A 20,508-nucleotide genomic window follows, 5' to 3' on the forward strand; every position below is an offset into this window, starting at 1 on the left:
CAGGCAATCAGGTCGAAAGAGTCGTCCATGTGCAAAGCTCATGGACGACCACACAACATCAATCTATATACAGCGAATCGTCCATGGGCAAAGCACATGGATGACCATGTAACACTCGGCACAATTCTGGAGTTTTGGAGCGGTTAATCAACCCGTGTTCATCTCCAGCAATTTCTCCTAAGTATGTAACTTCCATTAGCGATTACTACTTCTATAGCCGTTGAGGAAGTTATTTACGTAATTTCGGACTTCCACGAATCTTGGGGAAGTTACTAAACCAAATAACTACCCCAAGGTTCCCTATATAAGGGCCGGTCTGAATCAGGCAAAGGTATGAGACCATTTTGACATTACTCCAATACAGTTAGAATTCCATTTGTGGGAAAGATACTAACTTAGCCATCGGAGGGTCTTAGGCTGGTCCACCCCGGTCTCCTTTGATGTTGTTTCTTTTTCAGGCCTTCGCTACCACCTTCAGCCCATCGAAACTGGATTGTCCAGCCTACTGATTATGTTTAGCATCAGTTGGCGCCGTCTGTGGGGATTTGTGAAAACTTCAAGTTTGGCAGTTTATCTTTCTCCAACAAAAGGCTGTATGGTTCGGACTAGATCAAGGGCCACTAGCCCAGGCCACTAAGAGAGTAGGGATGCTTCCAGCCATCCCAACCGAGATCACCAATCAGCGTCTATCACGCAACCGCCTTCCATCCAACATATACAGTCCATGGTAGCCGCCATGGCAGAGTTAACTCGCTAGAATGAAGAGTTGACTAGGGAGATAGATAGGCAGCGCCGTGAAGGATATGCTGAGAGACAATCCCAGAGTCAAGAAGATAAAAGGAGAAATGCTGAGCCCGAGACTCAATTAAGAGGCACCACTTCGCAAAGGATGCCACATTTGGAGAAAGAGATTGATCAGATGAGGAAGGTTATGGACGAGATGAAGGAGAACATAAGAATGGCAAATCCCGTAGAGGATTTGATTCACCGAACAGATTCCCCTTTCACGGCTTCCATCAATGGCCATCCCTTGCCTCCAAAGTTCAAAATGCCTTCCTTGGATTCATATGATGAAGCGCGTGATCCTTTCGATCATATCGCTACTTTCAAGACTACAATGCATCTCCAAGGAGTTCCGGACGAGATTATGTGTAGAGCCTTCCCTACCACACTTAAGGAGCCAGCGCGAGTGTGGTTCAGGAAAATACCCTCGAATTCTGTAAGTTCTTTCGAGGAGTTAAGCAAATTATTTGTTAATAATTTCATTGGGGGACAAAGACACAAGCGTTCCTCGTCCAGCTTGTTAACTATAGAGCAAGGAGAGAATGAAAGTCTGCGTTCCTTCATCACACGCTTTAACAGGGAAGCCCTGACAGTAGATGAGGCGAACAACAAGCTACTATTGGCAACCTTCCACAATGGGGTTAACTCGGACTTATTTATTCATAAGCTGTATGAAAAAGAGCCACCACCGGGCGCGTTGGTCAACTGGTAAGGGGTTGTCCTAGCTTAACCAAGGTCTCGTATTCGAGCCTTGGGTATACAGTTGCGTTAAAATTCAGTTGGGAGAGCTTTGCCGCCCTTGTGGTCCTACCCGGCTCGAATCCAGATTTAGTCGGAGCCCTTGTGGTTTCGGATACCGGGTGGTTTAACCAAAAAAAAAAAGAGCCCCAGTCCATGGCTGAACTCGTCCATTCAGCCCAAAATTTTATGAACGCAGAAGACGCAATCATAGCTAAGAAGAGGAAGAGAGCTTAGAGAATGGAAGTCAACCCCACATGTCACTCTAATCAAGGGCCTCGTCCAAAGAAGGGACGAACAGAAGATAAAAAGGATCGAGACAGAGATAACAGGAAGGCAAGCACATTAGCAAGGAATTAGAATTACACACCCTTAAATGCCCCACTCGATCAGGTGCTTATGCAAATCAATGATAATCCTTCCTTGAAGTGGCTAGAGAAGATGAAAGGAGATCCTAACAAGCACAATAAGAATAAATATTGTCACTTCCATAGAGATCATGGGCATGATACAGACGAGTGTTGTGACTTGAAGCAGCAGATTGAGAATCTCACTAGATAAGGAAAGTTAAGGCATTTCATTAGAAGGGATCATAAAGATGAAAAATTGAAAGTAAAGATGGAAGAGTCATCACGGCCCTCACTCGGAGAAATAAGGGTTATCATTAGTGGGACTTCGACAGGACAATCTTCCAAGGCAAAGAAGACATATCTCAAAGCGGTGCAAAACGTCCAACTCTCTAGACGACCCCCAAGGACGAAGGAAATAGACGAGCGAACCATCTCTTTTACAGACAAAGAAGCTAAGAGGATTCATCATCCATATGATGATGCAATTGTCATTACCCTACTCATTGCAAATTATACAACCAGAAGGGTGTTGGTGGACAATGGAAGCTTGGCAGATATATTGTATTATCCTGCCTTCTAGTAGATGAGGCTTGGACGAGATCAACTTCGTCCAGCATGCTCACCATTGATAGGATTCGGAGGAATGAAAGTACAGCTCGTCGGTACCATTACATTGCCTGTAGTGGTGGGGTTATACCCGCAACAGATAACTAAGGAAATGAATTTTCTTGTGGTGGATTGTTCATCCTCATACAATGCCATCATAAGAAGACCAACTTTAAACAGTTGGAAGGCAGTAATATCTACCTACCATCTATCAATCAAATTTCCTACAGAGTGCGGGATTGGACAAGCACAAGGAGATCAGTTGGTAGCCAGAGAGTGTTATCTAGCCATGTTGGCTGTGGATGAGCAAATGCAGACTATAAGTATAGAAGAAAGAAGAATTGTTGTAGAACCGACTGAAGTATTGGAAGATGTTTTATTACAAGAAAATGATCCTAAGAAGTTCACTAGGATTGGAACAAGTATAAAGGAGAAAGTGAAAGAAGACCTTGTCCAGTTTCTGAGGAAGAATACCAATGTTTTTGCATGGAGTCATGACGACATGCCTGGTATTGATCCAAGGGTAATTACTCATCGATTGAATGTGTTCCCCTCTTCTAAGCCTGTTCGACAAAAGAAGAGAGTTTTCGCTCCTAAAAGAGACAAGGCTATCAAGGAAGAGGTTCAGAAACTGACTACAGCATATTTCATCTGAGAAGTCTATTACCCGGATTGGTTAGCAAATATAGTGATGGTAAAGAAGGCAAATGGCAAGTGGAGGATGTGCGTAAACTTCACTAACTTGAACAAGGCCTGCCCTAAGGATAGTTATCCTTTGCCACACATTGACCAATTGGTAGATTCCACAACTGGCCATTAGTTGTTGAGTTTCATGGATGCCTTCTCAAGATATAATTAGATAAAGATGGGCGAGATTGACCAAGAGAAGACCTTTTTTATTACCAATCAAGATTTGTTTTGTTACAAGGTGATGCCCTTTGGTCTAAAGAACACAGGGGCGACTTATCAAAGGTTGGTGAATCACATGTTTTGTCCACAGATAGGATAGAATATGGAGGTGTACGTGAATGACATGCTTGTGAAGAGCTTAGATAAGGGAAGCCACTTGGACGATCTTCAGGAAACCTTTGAAACACTTAGGTGATACAAGATGAAACTAAAACCAAGTAAGTGTGCATTCGAAGTATCGTCCGGAAAGTTTCTAGGATTCATGGTTTCACAGAGAGGAATTGAGGCAAATCCAAACAAGATCCAAGCCATATTGAACATGGAACCACCGAAGAACATCAAGGAAGTCCAATCCCTTACTGGACAAGTTGCAGCTCTGAACAGATTTGTTTCAACAGCCACAAACAAGTGTTTGCCCTTCTTCAAAATTCTTAGAAAGGCATTTGAGTGGACGGACGAGTGTCAGAAGGCCTTCCAGGACCTAAAACACTATCTTACCACGGCTCCATTGTTAAGTCCATCCGTGCTAAGAGAGAAACTATATCTCTACTTGGTAGTGTCCCCGCATGCCATGAGTTCAGCATTGATCAGGGAGGAAGAAAAGGTGCAAAAGCCTGTGTATTACATTAGCCGAGAGGAGCAGAAGGAAGGTACCCACTGATAGAGAAGTTAGCTTTTGCACTGATAACAGCTTCTAGGAAGTTAAGGAACTACCTCCAGGTTCATGTCATCAATGTCATGACAGACCATCCACTCAAGAAGGCAATGAACAAACTAGAAGCTGTAGGACGACTAATCCAATGAGCAGTTGAGCTTAGTGAGTTTGACATTCGGTACCAACCGAGGAATGCAATAAAGGCTCAAGCCCTAGCAGATTTTATTGCAGAGTTCACTCCAAGTCATGAGGACTTGGAGGAGAAAGAAGACAATAACAAGTGGGTCGTCCATGTAGATGGATCGTCTACATTGCATGCAGGAGGTATAAGAGTTGTTTTGCGGTCACCAGAAGGGGATAAATTGAAGTACAAGGTTCGCTTGCAGTACCAAACAACTAACAATAAAGTGGGGTATGAAGCCCTTCTTAAAGGGTTGGAGTTGGCTAAATCTGTAGAAGTGGGCTCAATACTCGTCTTGGGAGACTCACAATTGGTCATAGGCCAAATAAATGGGACATGTGAAGCCAAGGAAGATAGAATGAGAAGATATTTAAAGAAAGTGGTACGCCTTGTGAAGAAATTCAAAGAAGCTAATTTCGTTCAAATACCAAAGGAAGAGAACATAGAGGCAGATACTCTGGCGAAGGAAGCCTCCGCTAATGAAGCGATTGACAAGTTTGATGAAATACGGTACATGCCAAGCATAAAACTCCCAGAAATGTTGCAGATAGAAGGTGAGGAGAATTGGATGACCCCGATAGTATCATATCTGAAGGACGGAAGGCTTCCAAAAGGGAAGGACGAAGCTAGGAAGCTCAAAGTTAAATCAGCCAGATACGTCCTTGTGGACAAAATGCTGTACAAAAGAGGTTTTTCACAACCATACCTGAGGTGCTTAGCCCCAGACGAGATAAATTACATGCTGAGAGAAGTTCATGAAGGAGCATGTGGTAACCATTCAGGAGCCAGATCACTCGTCCACAAGGTCATCTGTGCAGGGTACTATTGGCCAACCATCGAAGCTGATGCTAAGGCATATGTTAAGGTATGTGATCAATGTCAACGTTTTAGTAATATTCCTAGACAACCATCAGAATACCTTACCCCAATGATGGTCTCTTGGCCTTTTGCACAGTGGGGTTTGGATATTTTAGGCCCTTTTCCAACTGGAACCAGATAGATGAAGTTTTTGGTGGTGGGGATAGATTATTTCACTAAGTGGGTGGAAGCTGAACCTTTAGTGAAAATCACACAGCAAAATGTCAAAAACTTCATTTGGAAGAGCATCGTATGCAGATTTGGAGTACCTAAGGTTCTAGTGTCTGACAATGGACGACAGTTCGACAACACACCTTTCAGGAAATTTTGTGAACAACTTGGACTAAAAAACCATTACTCTTCACCCTCCCACCCATAAGCCAATGGACAAGCAGAAGTGGCAAACCGTTCCTTGTTAAAGATCATCAAGACTAGGCTTGAAGGGGCAAAGGGAGTATGGCCAGATGAATTACCAGGTGTTTTGTGGGCTTACAGAATAATAGCGAGGACCCTCACCGGGGGAAACTTCTTTTAAAGTAGCTTATGGGAGTGAAGCAGTCATACCTACAGAAGTGCACATAGCCAGCCATAGGTTGATGAGGTATCAAGATGAAGAAAACAAGGAACAGATTCACCTTAATCTCGATCTCATAGATGAGGTGAGGATGGACGCAGAGTGGAGAACAGCAAGGTACAAAAATCTCATGGCAAAGCAACATGATGCCATGGTGAAACCTAGGCGCTTCAACATTGGGGATCTCGTCCTAAAAAGGGTTTCTTTGGCCACTAAAAACCCGGCCCATAGGAAGCTGGGACCAAATTAGGAAGGACCTTACAAGGTTATCAATTGCAAGAGGCAAGGATCCTACTACTTGAAAGCTCTGGATGGAAGAAAGCTGGAACACTCTTGGAATGTTGAACATCTAAGAAGGTACTATCAATAAAGGGTCATCCATGGACAAATATTGCCTCAAGACAAACTCCATAGACGATTGAAGTAATTTATTACTTCAAGTGTTATTTTCTTGTGTTTGCTTATTACTACTATTGTGTTTTAAGTGTGTTTGTGTTACTCATGGACGAAGTTATGTTGTATAAGTATTTTTAATTTCCTAAAGGCACTAGCTCTCAAGCATGTGCCATAATTGTGGACGAGTGATTACATAGTATGAATTTTCAAATATATATATGATGTATTTCTAAGTATATGTATGATTGTATGGGAATCCTCAATTTTCTATGATTCAAGATGATCCACGGAAGGCGAAAGGCCAAAGATGAATAAAATCCTTGGAAGCAAGGCGGTATCGTCTATTAGCTTTCCTTCAAGTAAGGATAAAGCAGGAAAAATAAAACCTAAGGTATGTCCGTCTAAGCTCAAGACGAGATAAAACCTAAGGTATCTCCGTCTAAAGCTCAAGACGAGATAAAATCTGAGGTATATCCGCCTAAGCTCAAGACGAGATAAAACCTGTGGTATAATTGTCTAAACCATGGATGAAAAATATGCTTGAAGGAACACCACAAGCTCTTGGACGAATCTAAACAGCCAAGCAATCCAGCACATGGATAAGCATTTGCTGAAATTACTTTCGTTAAGGACGAATAAATAATCGCAAGTTTGAATAAATCCTTGAGCTAGCCAAAAGACGATGTTCTTGGACGAATTAAAGAATAGCATTTTAAGGGTTCATTTTTACTCTAGCTTTGTGATGAAAGAACTTCGTCCATAAGTTCAAGTTGAGATAAAATGTTTTCCTAATGGTATGGACGATACTAATAAAGTATGTCCATAAATCCTTAAACATGTTCAAACATGATAGAAACAATGAAAATAAAAAGCATTCATTCATTCATTCATAAACTCTAAGGGTAGACGACCACCGTCCAAAAACCCTTGAAAGTAGAGTAATAGTTCATAAAACTCGTCCATAAATTTGGACGAGGGAATTGTACTTGAATAAATTAAAAAAAAAAAAAGGAAAAAAAAGTCCAAAACACTAGGGCACTTCCAAACAAAAGTAAAAATATAAAAACTTTCTAAAGCTAAAGTCACTTTGGTGGATTGGTCTTCGGATCGTCCTGGGTTACCTCGTTATTAGCATCGTCCTCCACGTTGGCAGGAAGGTCGTCCAGATTCACCGTCGGAGGTGTAAATTTGGGGACCTTCGGAAGTCTGGTTGGATTTCTGTTTTTTGGAGCCTCGACGACTAGGAAGGTCATCCAGATCCACAGTACTAGAAATCTTTTTAGATTTTCTCTTCCCAGTTTGGATGGAAGCTTTCTGGACGACTGATGGTACAGGAGCATCCTCGTCCCCACTAGTTATTGTTTTTTTCTTATTTTCCCTCATTGTAATTATTCCTACGACAAAGGAAATCAGTTAAAAAAAAGGGGGGGAAAGGAAAGGAAATGAAGTAGAGATGGACAATACTTACTTCTACGAGTAGTTTCTTCGGATCTTGGGGAAGTTACTAAACCAAATAACTGCCCCAAGGTTCCCTAAATAAGGGCCAGTCTAAATCAGGCAAAGGTATGAGACCATTTTGACATTACTCCAATACAGTTAGAATTCCACTTGTGGGGAAGATACTGACTTAGCCATCGGAGGGTCTCAGGCCGGTCCACCCCGGTCTCCTTTGATATTGTTTCTTTTTCAGGCCTTTGCTACCACCTTCAGCCCATCGAAACCGAATTGTCCAGCTTACTGATTTTGTTCAGCATCAAACATATGACCCATTAAAATAATAAAAACTACTCAATCAAATAATATAAACAACCCATCTCTCTCTCTCTCTCTCTCTCTCTCTCTCTCTGTCTCTCTCAAGAAAACTGCTAGCAACAACCTACTAGCGAAACTTAGCTACAATCACCACTAAAACACTGAAACCAACCAAATCAAAAAAAAAAAAAAAAAAAATGAAACACCAAAACCAACTAACCACCGAAACACCAAACCAACCAACCACCACCACCACTAAAACAACGAAACCAACCACACCAAAAACTAAAGCACCAAAACTCAGCCACTGCCACCGATACCCAAATTGCAACTCACTGCCACTCAAATCACAACCCACCAACCCAACAGCAAATCCATAGTCACCCAAAATCGAGAGAGAGAGAGAGAGAGAGAGAGAGAGAGAGAGGGTGAAATAAAATAAGGATTTTTAAGTTTAACACCTAGCTACAGTAAGTGATTTTGAGCGATTTTGTTAAGAAGACCAGAAATTATCAATTAAATTATAAGTTTAGAGTAGATTTTTTAGTGTAATAGTAATGTGTTATACTTAGGATTCAATACTTCCCCTCTCTTTTGGTGTCACGTGCAAGTTTGGAACATAGTGAAATGGTCATAATATGTTTAGTTATTGGTAGTACTTTAGATCACTTTATCTGCAAGTAAATAATTTGTTTGAATACCAAGAAGAAATTTCATTTTCAGTCTCGGATGATGGCCCTCTTGTCTGTCCAACTTTTTTCTGCACTCCACTCCGTCGTTATCTCCTGAAGTCTACAAGGACAACTGGATAAAAAAGCAAATGATCAGAGCAACTGGCAATGAAAAAAAATAGAGAGGAAAAGATAGGGAAAAGGGGAGGATAAGGAAGCTTTTCAAACTGTGTTTTGTTTTATTTTATCAATGTATCAAAAGTATCTAGGGAGGGATCTCTCTTTTTGGCTTCATTTCAGTAATTATTAAAATTTCTCTCATTAGCAAAATGTCCCAATCTAGCTTATCCATAACATTGTAGAAGAAAAGACGTAAAAAACAGCACCTGCATTTTCTCCTTGGTGAGTCCAAGTTCTATTCTTGCTTGTGGTGCCCAAGTTTGCATGATCCTTATAAGTTGGATCGCACTCAAGACACAATTGTTCAATGTAGGCTTTACTCATCTTCTTAATTAATTATTATCTCATTTATTGGATATATTTGTATATATCTTCCTTCTCACAATTAATTATTACCTCATTTATTAGATATTTGTGTATCTTCCTTCTCACAAGTACATGAGTCGTACGTTAAAGTCATCACCGACTGACATGTTGCATGTGTTTTTTCTTGTGTGTTTTGCGTGTCTTTTGGATGAGAAAGAGACATTATTTCTTCTTCTTCTTCTTCTTCTTCTTCCTTTTTTTTTTTTTTTTTTTGAATGGAAGATATAGAAGAAAGAAAAATTTCTTTCTTTTGGAAGATAAGTTGCTATCTTTGACTATCAAAAGCAAAACGTTTATATTATAAAAGATTCATGCTTCATGCATAACAACCTTCTTCAAGTAGGAATTCCTAAAAAACTAGGTAAAGTGTCAAGTGCGTATCTATATATATAGGCCCATAAGTTCTAAACCCTTTTAATAATAATGTGTTATTACTAAAAGTAAAAATGCTTTAAACAAGAGAAATACAATGGCTACAACATTTTTAAAACAATTTCATAATAAATTCTAAGTGGTAAATTGTTATTAGCTATTACTAATGAACAAAAAGTTGATTTAAATTGTGAATTCAAATTAAAACTAATAACAACTTACCACTTATAATTTGTTGTGAAAGTATTGTGAAAATATTAGTTACTATCTGTATTGTGTCTTTCTTTCTTATTTGTCTTGCGGCCCTATTTCTCCAAATCTTTTGGCAATAAAATGGATTTTCAAAAAACATATCCTGAAAATAGTCAAAAATACCATATTTACACTTCAGTCTTTGATTTCATGTTAATCATGATTTAAGATCACGATTTTAAGCTGAGGTGCTAGCTTAATCCCCCTGATGCTGAGTTAAAAGCTCATTGTGCTGTCAGCAAAATAAAATTATGAGTTAAACACTTTAACTCAAGATTTCAAACCATAAAGTCACCAGACTTTCACCTCCAACTTCAATATATGCCAACAACAAAAAAAAACCATTAGTTCAACTCTTAATTTCAACCCTCGATGTCACTGAATTTCCACCTCCAACTATGTTAGCTTCATCTGCAAGAGCAAGAGTTTTCATACCAGCTATCGTTCATCATCATCCAACAGAGCCAACACACCTTACAAGTTACAGTCATTCACCAATATGTAATATAAAAATATATATAGTATTTTTAAAAGAATAACGATCTTCTCCAAGTTCATCTCCATTTTCAATTGTTTCTAGCGTAGATTATAATAATGTTTGGTAGGAACTTATTTTCATTACAATAAAGTAGGGCTGTCCTGTGCTGTACCAATAAGCTTGAAGTGTCCTGTGCTGCAACACAATAATGAGAAAATGGTGGGGTGTATAGTCCAAAATTTCCACACAACTTTTGCCGCCAATCCTTGAGGAGATCCAGACTTTTTCTTAGTAGAGACCTAGGTTGTGTATTCATTTGTTAATATTTTAGATTTATTTTTTACAAAAGCAGTAAAATTATCTAAGATCTCAAACACAGTTGCCCCTCCGTGAATGTAAGAAATAAAACTTAACAGTCTGAATAATAATGTGCCAAAGATAATGAAAATATAAAACATGAATTTTTTTTTTATTATTATTATCATCAAAGAATTCCAATAATTCCAACATGTCTCTAAGATGTATTATTCTCTCCCTCAACAATGAAACGAAAAATAGGGGAAAAATGTGACTAATTTTTCAGTGGGGATAAAAAATGGTGTCATTCTCGTATACTCTGTAAATACATGAGGCCTCATCCAATAAATAAACGCTCACAAAACCTACCATTAAGGTACTGAAACTTGATCAATCCTAATACTCCAGAGACCAACCTATCTAAGAAGTGTATGCCATACAACAGGCTGTATGAAATCTACTGGTACTTGTGGACTTGTTATATCTACAAAAACGTGCTCAAAGGCAATTGATCCATAATCATGGAGAACTGAGGCAGTATTTGTCATAACCATTCATGTGTATATATATATATATACTTTTAGGAGGTTGGAGCTGCATTTACAGACAGAGAAGGCTATAAAAAACGAGTGGTATGAAAGCATTGTCAAGTTGTGCTGTGTACGCCTCCAACAAACCACAGACTGTCACGGCTAGGAGAAGAGACAACCAATGCTGCAAAAAGTTGACAGGGACACATCGACAAATGCATCAATAACCCAAACAAAACAGATCCATCAACTTATATTAACAAAATTAATCCAACTATTTTAATTTATGTTTCTTGCTTTGTTTCATCTTTTTTTGGTTTGGGAGGGGGGAGTGGGGTGAAGGGGAAGAAGAGGGCGAAGGGATTTTAAAAATGGTACAACAGGAGCATGAATAAGTTGATGAGTCTTAATTTTGAACCCAAAACCCTCAAGACATAAAACAAAATCATCCAAGCATCTTGGCATGAAACCTCTTAAGCAACAGTACTCTTGTAATATGGGCACATAAAAAGGGTATGCAGCTCATTCTCCAATTAGTAAAAACCAGACGAACCTGGATTGGATACATGAGAATGGTGCATCTTGGTCAAAGACTAACCTAGTTGCCTTGACTTTAAATTTATTAAGCCAATTTAAACATTTGATGCTTTTTATAGAAGAAAAAATCAATTGATTCAGGCAGCTCAGTTATTTAAGCAAATTAAGTCCAATAAAGCCACAAGCAAGAGAGAGTGTGAGGGAGAGAAGACCTGGGTAAAAATATATCCAGTAGATGCTAGAAGTGGAAGCAGAATTGAGCAAGCAGCCAGCATAGACGTTATACCAGCTGCAGTCCCTTCAATAGTTTTCTCTAGTGATCAGAAAGAGTGCCACATATGTCAGCAAATTAGCCCTATTAGGCAAAATAAGTAAATTAAAAGAAATTAAAGGACGGAATAGACAGGGTCAAAGGGTGAGGGGACTTACTGCCAGTTTTACTCCACCTGAGGACACCATACTTGTGGCCAACCATTGATGCCTGGAGCATAACCATAGTTATGGTTTCATAATGAGATACAACTAAAAGAATAGTACGATGGGAGTCATACAGAATGCATAGTAGATCTTATCATTAAATAGTTTTCTTATAGCATACTTCTGCCAAATAAATGCTCACAATTCTTCTCATCAATGTTATTTCGCTTGTCATTTCTTGGATTAGCAAATCACTTAGCAATACCATAGTGCAATAATAAATTGGGTTTGCCATTGTCTTTTACAAAGAAGAATCATTCTGCTCTAGATCTATATGCCGAACCGCAAGATCAAAAGATCCACATGCCAAATTGACCACAGGCATTGCACCAGTAGTAAGATTGTTGTCATAAAAAGTCAACTGTTAGAAGTTTTATTAATAGCAATGACAACCAAAATGAGGAATGCCTTGACTCCTTTCAAAGGGACTTTGGTTATAAAGAAGAAAGAAGATCTATGGCTTCTGGACAAGTACATAAAGATGTACAGCAAGAAAACTGCTCTAGATCTTTTTGAGGTACCTTTTCTATAACGTCTCTTCAAGAAAAAAATTCATTATACTTCTATTGGACGAAACAATTTTAACGACAGTGACAGTGTATGGTTACAGGGAATGTACTGATAACACCATTTCCCTCATTACAACAACATTGTGATTTAAAAACCTGTACTTCAACATGTTCCACAAGTAAATTCCACTTCCCTACTAACAGAAGTAAACCTGAAGTCAAAGTTAAAAATGATAATAATAATACTACAAATAAACAATAAAAGTAACTGAAAAATGCAGTATAGCTTGCAAATCTCCCTCCAAAATTTAACCTTACACATGATGACTCATTTTTTAAAGTCATGAAAGGCCAACAACTTAAAAATCTAACTTATTTTGCGTTGTTTAATTCTCACCGTATATCATATATGCATAATAGATAATGCACCTTGAATCCTATTATGCATAAGTCGATGATGATGATGATGATGATGATGATGATAATACAAATAAACAATAAAAGTAATTGAAAAATGCAGTATAGCTTGCAAATCTCCCTCCAAAATTTAACCTTACACATGATGACTCATTTTTTAAATTTATGAAAGGCCAACAACTTAAGAATCTAACTTATTTTGCACTGTTTAATTCGCACCGTATTTCATATATGCATAATAGATAATGCACCTTGAATCCTATTAAGCAAGCTTTCTAGTAAATATATTGGACCTTGACATGTTACTTGATAAATTTAATGGTCTGAAATATTAAAGCATTTATAGAAATCAACATAATTTCCCCCTTCTAACATATCTTTTGGTTTTCTTTTATGTTTTTTCTCTATTTTCTTCTTCTTGTAATTTTTGGGTTTGCTCTATGCTTTTCTTGCATAGAGTAGCCTTTTGTATATATATCATTCTTAGTTATCAAAAAAAAAAAAAACATAATAATACATGGCGACAAGCAGACTCACCATTGTATCTCCAATTCCAAGACTCAAAATTCCGGCAAAAGGGGCAAGTGGTCGATCATTGAATCCAGAAGACATCCAAATTGGAAGTGCGCAACCCAATAAGAGAGAGAAATGGCTAAAAAAGCAGATAACATAAAGAAAGAAGAATTAAAAACGGTATGTATCAGACATATGCTTCACAGGTTTCAGCTACATGGAAAATAACATGCCATACCTTACAATAAGAAGATCAGAATCCCGATGGTCTGTGAAAGCATTCATAAATTGATGTACAAGTTGTCCCAAAGGCCAAATTCTCCACACCTGGCTAAAAAAATATAGTTATGGAAGATCAACCAAAGCTATAACAAAAAATTAAACCAGTTTCACTGTTTGCAAGAAACACTAGTACCCATCTTATAAATTGTCAATAAAATGGTCATAGCAAGTTTACATCACTTTGTAGAGATACAGGCCAGAAAAGACTAAGTGACCCAAATGAAACAATTAGTAAAATCATTTTTGTTTATGGAATAAGATAAATAACAAAATTTTCAACATCAATTACTGTGGCTGGATGGTGAACTTACTCGAATAATTTCTACCACCAAGAAAACTGCCAGAGCTGCACCAAATGCTAGATCAAGAAACTTTGGCTGAAAAGCAAATGCCAGTCAGTAGGATTATAAACAAACCATTACTAGAATGGACTAGCACAAAAGGTACATCCTTCATAGTCCCAATCACCTGGAAGATAAGAGCAGGCAGAAACATTGAAACAGCCATCAGATGGTAGTATTTTCGGAGAAGAATCCTTTCAATCTTACTATTCTTGGAAATGTTGTAGAACCGCAAAACAGACACATATATCACACACACCCAGTACATACATAAAGATAGTCTTTTCAGTGGCTCCGAAAAAACAAACGAGATTACCCTGTCAAAAAAGATATGGTGCAAACATAAGAAGATAATTTGAGGAATGGCAAGATAATGGTGATGTAAATTGATTTGCAGACATAGCATAGGATAAAAAATTAAGGCTAAAATGCAAAACTGACCCTCTAACTTTCTTCAAATTTCATTTTAGTTCTCTAACTTTACTTTAGTTAATTTCAGTCCTCTAAGTTTCAGATTTATTCAATTAAGGCCTTTCTGCTAACTTTTGTTAAATTTTTTTGAAAAAAAATCTAGAAAATATTTTTCAATCATTAATTGAATTTTTTTAATCTAAAAAATTTGAAGAAAAATCTATAAAATTGAAAAATTAACCATAACATATAACAAAAGTCGATAGAAAAGCCTTAATTGAATAAACTTGAAAGTTAGAGGACTGAAATGATATCTGAAAAAACTTAGAGGGTCAATTTTGCATTTTACCCAAAAATTAAAGACTAGACAAAGTATAGACTTGCGGTCATTTCACCAAGCAAATCATCCAAATGACTCAGGACACTTGGTATGAGGAAAAGCATTCAAGTAATCATTGTGACATATATAGTCAATAGCATGGATTACTAGTAAAATTTCAATGTAAATTATGATTCTCATCCCCATAATGAGTTTCCAACAAGGGATCAAAGACAAAAGGGGGACAAAATGCCATCCAATGAGAATTTTACAACATAAAAAGAAAGCTAGATGCCATGGAGAATGTTCCACACAGAACATGTGCTTCAGAAAGCTGCTTGCAATTCTCCCTTGTCTAGTTCTATTAACGGAAGGAGAACTACCCTATCAAAGTTAGTGGCCAAAGATGCTTCATTCTCCCTCTCCAATGGTCTGGTGCTGACTTTAGCCAACCCTAAGTGCTAACTCCTAGAGATTCTCTCTTGCCTGGTGTTGAATACTAGGTTATCTATCCTTTAATTTTCTGTTTTTTCAATTTATTGTAGCATCATTTTGGTTTTGTCCTGCATCACCTAGAGCTTCAATCAACCAAGTTGTACCAGAAAATCATGATAGGGTGAGTGACCACATAGTTCCGGTTGATGATAAAGAAATATGAGATGATGCTTCTCGTGATGCTGAATAGTTGAAACTGGAACATACCAAGATTCTAAGTTCAAGTTGATTATCCTGTAGATGCAAATATAGCGCTCAACATTTATATGGATAGAACTAAATAACTTTTGTGTTTTTTATCAACATAGAAAGAAATTATTTTATCGGGATAACAAGTCAATCTCATCTGTAACGGTGAAGTTATTAAGTATGAAAACAATTTGCAAATTTAATAAGTGAACATTCAAGTTGAAAAACTTATGGAAAAGGAAAACAAGTTTCCAAAAAACTGAGGGAAAAGAATAGTTCTTTAATATCTTATTAGCTAAGAGATTCAATCTTTTGTATTGGCAAGTTACACATGCACCTCTTAAACCCACAACCTCACCCTCATCCCACTACAAGAAAGTGTCAATTAAGTTATATGTCATTAGCTCTCCACACAACAATCATAAAAACAAAACCTTATCATGATATGAGTGTTTCTTCAATATCGTTGTGCAAGTAACAGTCCATGACAAGAAATTGACATTCAAGAAGACCAATCTATTCAATTAATTAAAACACTGCAGCACAAACTGACTTGAATCCCTAAGGCCTAGTGCTGTAAATGTCTTAATAATTCAATTACCCCATTACCACCAAATCAATTTGATGATATGTCGATAACACAACGCATAGAAGAAAAACAAGCATCATATTCAGTTCTGTGTTGATAAAAGTAATACCATAACAATGGATGTACGCTAAAATCCTGAGCAAACTGCATCCATGATGGAACTACCACAATCAAGATAAATCCAAGGGATGCAAAGAATATAAGAGATTTCCCTATCTCGTATGTTCTTGATTCAGAATTAGCACTACTTGAAGAGAATTCCCATATTCGAAGAACAAATTTAAAGACCATTGGAAAAAGAAGAAGGCCTAGTAGCAGCCCCTGCATGAAGAGAAGAACCTTAGCTATCCAATTACATCAATTATAATCATTTTTGTCACTTTAAAAGAATCATACCTGAATAATTATGCTTATTTCACCTCTCTTGACTCCATATTGTGCAGAAACCATCTCAAATGAATTCAAGTATCCAGTAACCTGCTAAAAAATACCAATAAAACGTGTGTACATCCAATTTTTCCTGGGAGAATAATTACTGAAGGTATAATTCCACTAACCTTTGCAATCGTCCATGCCAACATGTCACCAAAATAAAGAACAATGCCTGCAGTCACCAAAAGCGCTTCCCCTAAAAAGCAGATGAGCAGTGATAAATAATGAGTACAAGAGATAGCCGGTTAAAACTGATAAGATAATAAGAATATTTTTCCAAAATAAGTGAGATTTGATCTATGCCAAAGCCACAGGGATTCAACTAATTGAATTTAGGCACTAAAAATTTACGTAGTTTCTATGAATTGTAATTTAAATTTATTAGAAATTGATCCACTAAATAAATTTTACAAACTGATCTGCTAATCAATACAAGTGTAGCTAGCATATTGTTAAATAAAAATTAACAATATGCAAGCTACACTTGTATCAATTAGCTATATACTACTAAAAAGCAGGGAGCTGGTCAACACTTCTTAATGCTCCAAATTTAAAATAAGCAAAATCATTACATGCAATAAGAGGGGAAAACAAGGCCCCCACAAAAAGGTAATAAGACACATACCAATAGAAGCACAAGAGGGAAAAGTACTAAGAACATGCTGAATTAATTTCACTGCTGCCAATCCATGCAAAAGCACCCACAATAACTTCAATACTGCGTGAAAGCCTGTAAAAAATTTATATATATATATATATATAAATCATAACAGAAAAGGTGTCAATTGTTTATCTGACAGAGTTCTCTTTTTCTTTTCTTTTTTCCCCCCTGAACTAAATTAAAATATATATATATATATATTTTAAATGTAATTCATTTTCTCATATTTATCTTCCTATCTTAAACACTACAAGACATCACAGAAAATTATTAGAGAGAGAAACAGTCAAAAAGGATGCAGAATTACAAACTCACCATTATGGGATGTTGCAGCAATAGACACACAGCACACCACTGCAAATAAGACAATTCCACTTAAACTCAACTTTGCATCCATAACACTACGCGAATAAGGCGGGCGTGTACGGTCAGGTGAACACCATATAACCATGCAGACGAACACAAGTACACTCAAGCTGCTGGCAGATGTGGCCCAGTATTGCATTGTCAAATATTCAAGCTCTATACAGAGAAAATTGAACACATTGTCATATACTGGGTGGTATTGTAATAAAACACATTCAAAAAAAGAAGGAAGAAAATTGGGAAGCGAAAATCAAAAAGCCATGAATTTGTATTACAAAATAAAAGAAAAACAATTTAGATGACAGAGGATGGCCTGTTAAATGCAGAAAACCTAACAAGTTACAACCTTACGCATACAATTCTCATCCAAAATAAAGACAATGGTTTCTATAACATCATAGGTGCTATTATAAGGAGTCAAAAACCCAAGCTGCAAATGATTACTGGCTTTTATATCAACAAGTCATAACTCCTTATCACAGAGTTAAATCTTAGAAAATGGGATTACAAAGTAGAAACATCATAGGTGCTATTCTATCGAATTTAGTTATTACATAGCAACTGCCAAATGCAGATGATGCATTCCTTTTACTATCCGACATTTCTCCAACAATAACAACAACCAAACCTTGGTCCCAAAATTTTGGAGACAACTACAGATCACAGATCCTTAACAAACTAATCAGGTCAGTCAAATTTATCTTTTTTTTCGCCATTCTATCCTACCCAAAATCATTCTCTCTGTCACCTCATTAAATGAAAATAAAAAATTTTACTACTTTTACCATGTTATTTTAGGTCTTACTCTACCTTTTTTTTTGTTCCCTTTACTTAAATCAACTCGCTATTCCACCACAACCAAACCATCTCAAGCGACTCTCCCTCATAGAAGCCAATTCCACAATTCCCTCCCATTATGCCATGTGGCATACCAAACATCTCTGTCCAAGCCCAACTAACATAAGTATTCGTACGCAATTGCAACATTTAAAACGCAACACCACTTAACCCATTTGATCATATTTAAATCAAAAGAGAGGGTACCTGTACTTTTAATAAAATCGTCTCATTTCAAAATCCTATCTTTCCAGGTAATTCCAGTTATCGATCTTAACATTCACATTTCAGCTGCACTCATTTTTATGAAATACATAAGTTCATGCTGTGATTAACTTAAAGTGGGATCAATGTGTGGTGGTAGTACCTTCAAGTGGAACTTGACGCAACGACAATGCCCGCGAAAGCTGTATCAACTTTGAAAGCATAACCACAGGAAGTGTTACTGCCCCAAGAAATATTCCAGATGAAGCACCAGGCCTACATGAAATCCAAAACACTCAATAATTCAATTTCACAAAAACCCTAACAAAACTATATCCAAGCCAAGGTCATTTACTTGTAAAAGAAAAAGACCAACACAAAATTCAATTTTTTTATACAATTGAAAATTTGAAACACATTTCTCAGGAACCAAACAGGAGAGCAACAAAATTCGAAAATTGTGAAAGGTGTAAGTAGTGTATACCTGGTTTTGAAGAGAGAAAGGGAAGAGGAAGAGGAGGCATCATCCTCGGCGCGGATCTCGATGAAGAGGGCGGAGAGGGCGAGGAGAGAGAGAGCCACGCCGTGGAGGAGGAGAGAGAGAGGGAGAGAGAAGAGAACGAGACCGATGAACAGAACCACCACCACTCTCTCTCCGTTCAATATCGCCGCCGCCATTGCTCGCCAAAAAAAAAAAAATTCACTCTCTAAATTTTAAAACTTTTTCAGTTTTTTTTTGTTTCTTTAATTCAGAGATAGGAATTGGAGAGATAATATGGTTTTCATTGTTAATCGTCAGGGAAGAGAAGAGAAGAAAGAGTGTTTTTTGGGGTTGCTTAATTGAGGTTTGGTTCATACGGTTGTTTCCGTTAGGTTGCTGATAAATAGAGTGGGCCCTACATGCAGACTTTAGCCGCGGCTTTGGTTTTATAACCCGTTGAGCGATTCTATGTGCCAGGAGTCCCGGACGCTTGCCTGGACCCTCTTTGATTAAAAAAATACCATATATAAAAATAGCCAAAATAAACTTTGGAGGTAAATTATAAGATTATATATCATATGAGAGTAATAGATGGATAAAGTTTGATAATAAATTTAGTTGTAATTTAAGATTATAACTGATGGGAATCAATCTAAGGTCAACTCATTCATAGCGGTCGTCCATAACTAGATCACGTCCAAAAAGCTTTGTAGAGAAAAAGGAACTTAGGATGAGCATCAAGTGGAAATAAACTGAAACCGTTCATAGGTAATAAATTCAATTTCAAGAAGGTCGTCCATGACCCAAGTGCATGGACGACCAAAGGATACTTAGTGAATTCTACAAGAAAACTTCTCAAAATGCATCATATAACTAAACCATGATGCACTACTCCTAAAATGCAGAGAGGATTTCCCGTAATCTGCTCCACGTTTCCCATTTTCTCCATTAACCACACACATCACCCATGATGGCAGTGGATCCTAACAAGTAGACTCACTTCTAACTCTCTATAAAAGGAGCAAGTCTCATTTACTCGAGGTAAGTACAACCATTCATTATTTTCTCTTCCTTGTATTCTAGAGAAAAAACTAACTTAACCATCGGAGGGTCTTTGACCAAATTATACCGATCACCGTTGATAGTTCTTTATTTTCTTTTCAGGACCAAAAAGCCATCACTATAATCTGAAATATTCCAGCCAACTGATTTTCGTACATTATCAATAACTTTATTTAGATTTTTTTTTATTAGATGTAAATTTTGAAAAATCTACCGTTGAATTACATTTTCTTCTTATATTTTTTAAGTTGGTAAAAATTTCAAAAAATAAAGATCAATAATTGTGTCATTAATCAAATATTTATATTCTAAATTTGTGTAGTATAAAAGTATCCATCAAAAATAAGTTTATAGATGAAATAATAAATAAAATTCAATTGATACAAAATTTTACATGTATTTTAAAAATATAAAAAAAAAAAAAAAAAAAAAAACAAT

General features: G+C 37.1%; 2 protein-coding genes across 4 annotated transcripts; one reads left to right on the forward strand and one right to left on the reverse strand.

Moving 5' to 3' along the window:
- Positions 1 to 3,648: 3,648 nt before the first annotated feature.
- Positions 3,649 to 5,222, forward strand: LOC136069940 (uncharacterized). The gene is made up of 2 exons (XM_065779092.1): positions 3,649 to 4,036; positions 4,195 to 5,222. The coding sequence occupies exons 1-2, from the start codon at positions 3,649 to 3,651 to the stop codon at positions 5,220 to 5,222; spliced, it is 1,416 nt and encodes a 471-aa protein (XP_065635164.1).
- Positions 5,223 to 10,145: 4,923 nt separating this feature from the next.
- LOC112028031 (dolichol kinase EVAN) lies at positions 10,146 to 19,503 on the reverse strand. 3 transcript variants are annotated; one of them, XM_065779071.1, is made up of 14 exons: positions 19,012 to 19,503; positions 18,691 to 18,803; positions 17,436 to 17,642; positions 17,085 to 17,189; positions 16,585 to 16,655; positions 16,424 to 16,504; positions 16,137 to 16,348; positions 14,152 to 14,341; positions 13,995 to 14,060; positions 13,640 to 13,728; positions 13,426 to 13,540; positions 11,915 to 11,966; positions 11,698 to 11,798; positions 10,146 to 10,420 (listed from the first exon to the last, which is right to left on the reverse strand). In XM_065779071.1, the coding sequence occupies exons 1-14, from the start codon at positions 19,203 to 19,205 to the stop codon at positions 10,262 to 10,264; spliced, it is 1,755 nt and encodes a 584-aa protein (XP_065635143.1). In that variant the 5' UTR covers positions 19,206 to 19,503; the 3' UTR covers positions 10,146 to 10,261. The 3 variants fall into 3 exon arrangements, with proteins under 3 accessions (XP_065635143.1, XP_065635144.1, XP_023916441.2); XM_024060673.2 differs by lacking the exon at positions 10,146 to 10,420 and adding an exon at positions 10,564 to 11,132 and having other exon boundaries at positions 19,012 to 19,500; XM_065779072.1 differs by lacking the exons at positions 18,691 to 18,803; positions 19,012 to 19,503 and adding an exon at positions 18,531 to 18,614.
- Between the last annotated feature and the right edge of the window lie 1,005 nt (positions 19,504 to 20,508).

The sequence above is a fragment of the Quercus suber genome, unplaced genomic scaffold (assembly GCF_002906115.3).
Source record: "Quercus suber isolate HL8 unplaced genomic scaffold, Cork oak 2.0 scaffold_198, whole genome shotgun sequence".
Lineage (NCBI taxonomy): Eukaryota > Viridiplantae > Streptophyta > Magnoliopsida > Fagales > Fagaceae > Quercus > Quercus suber.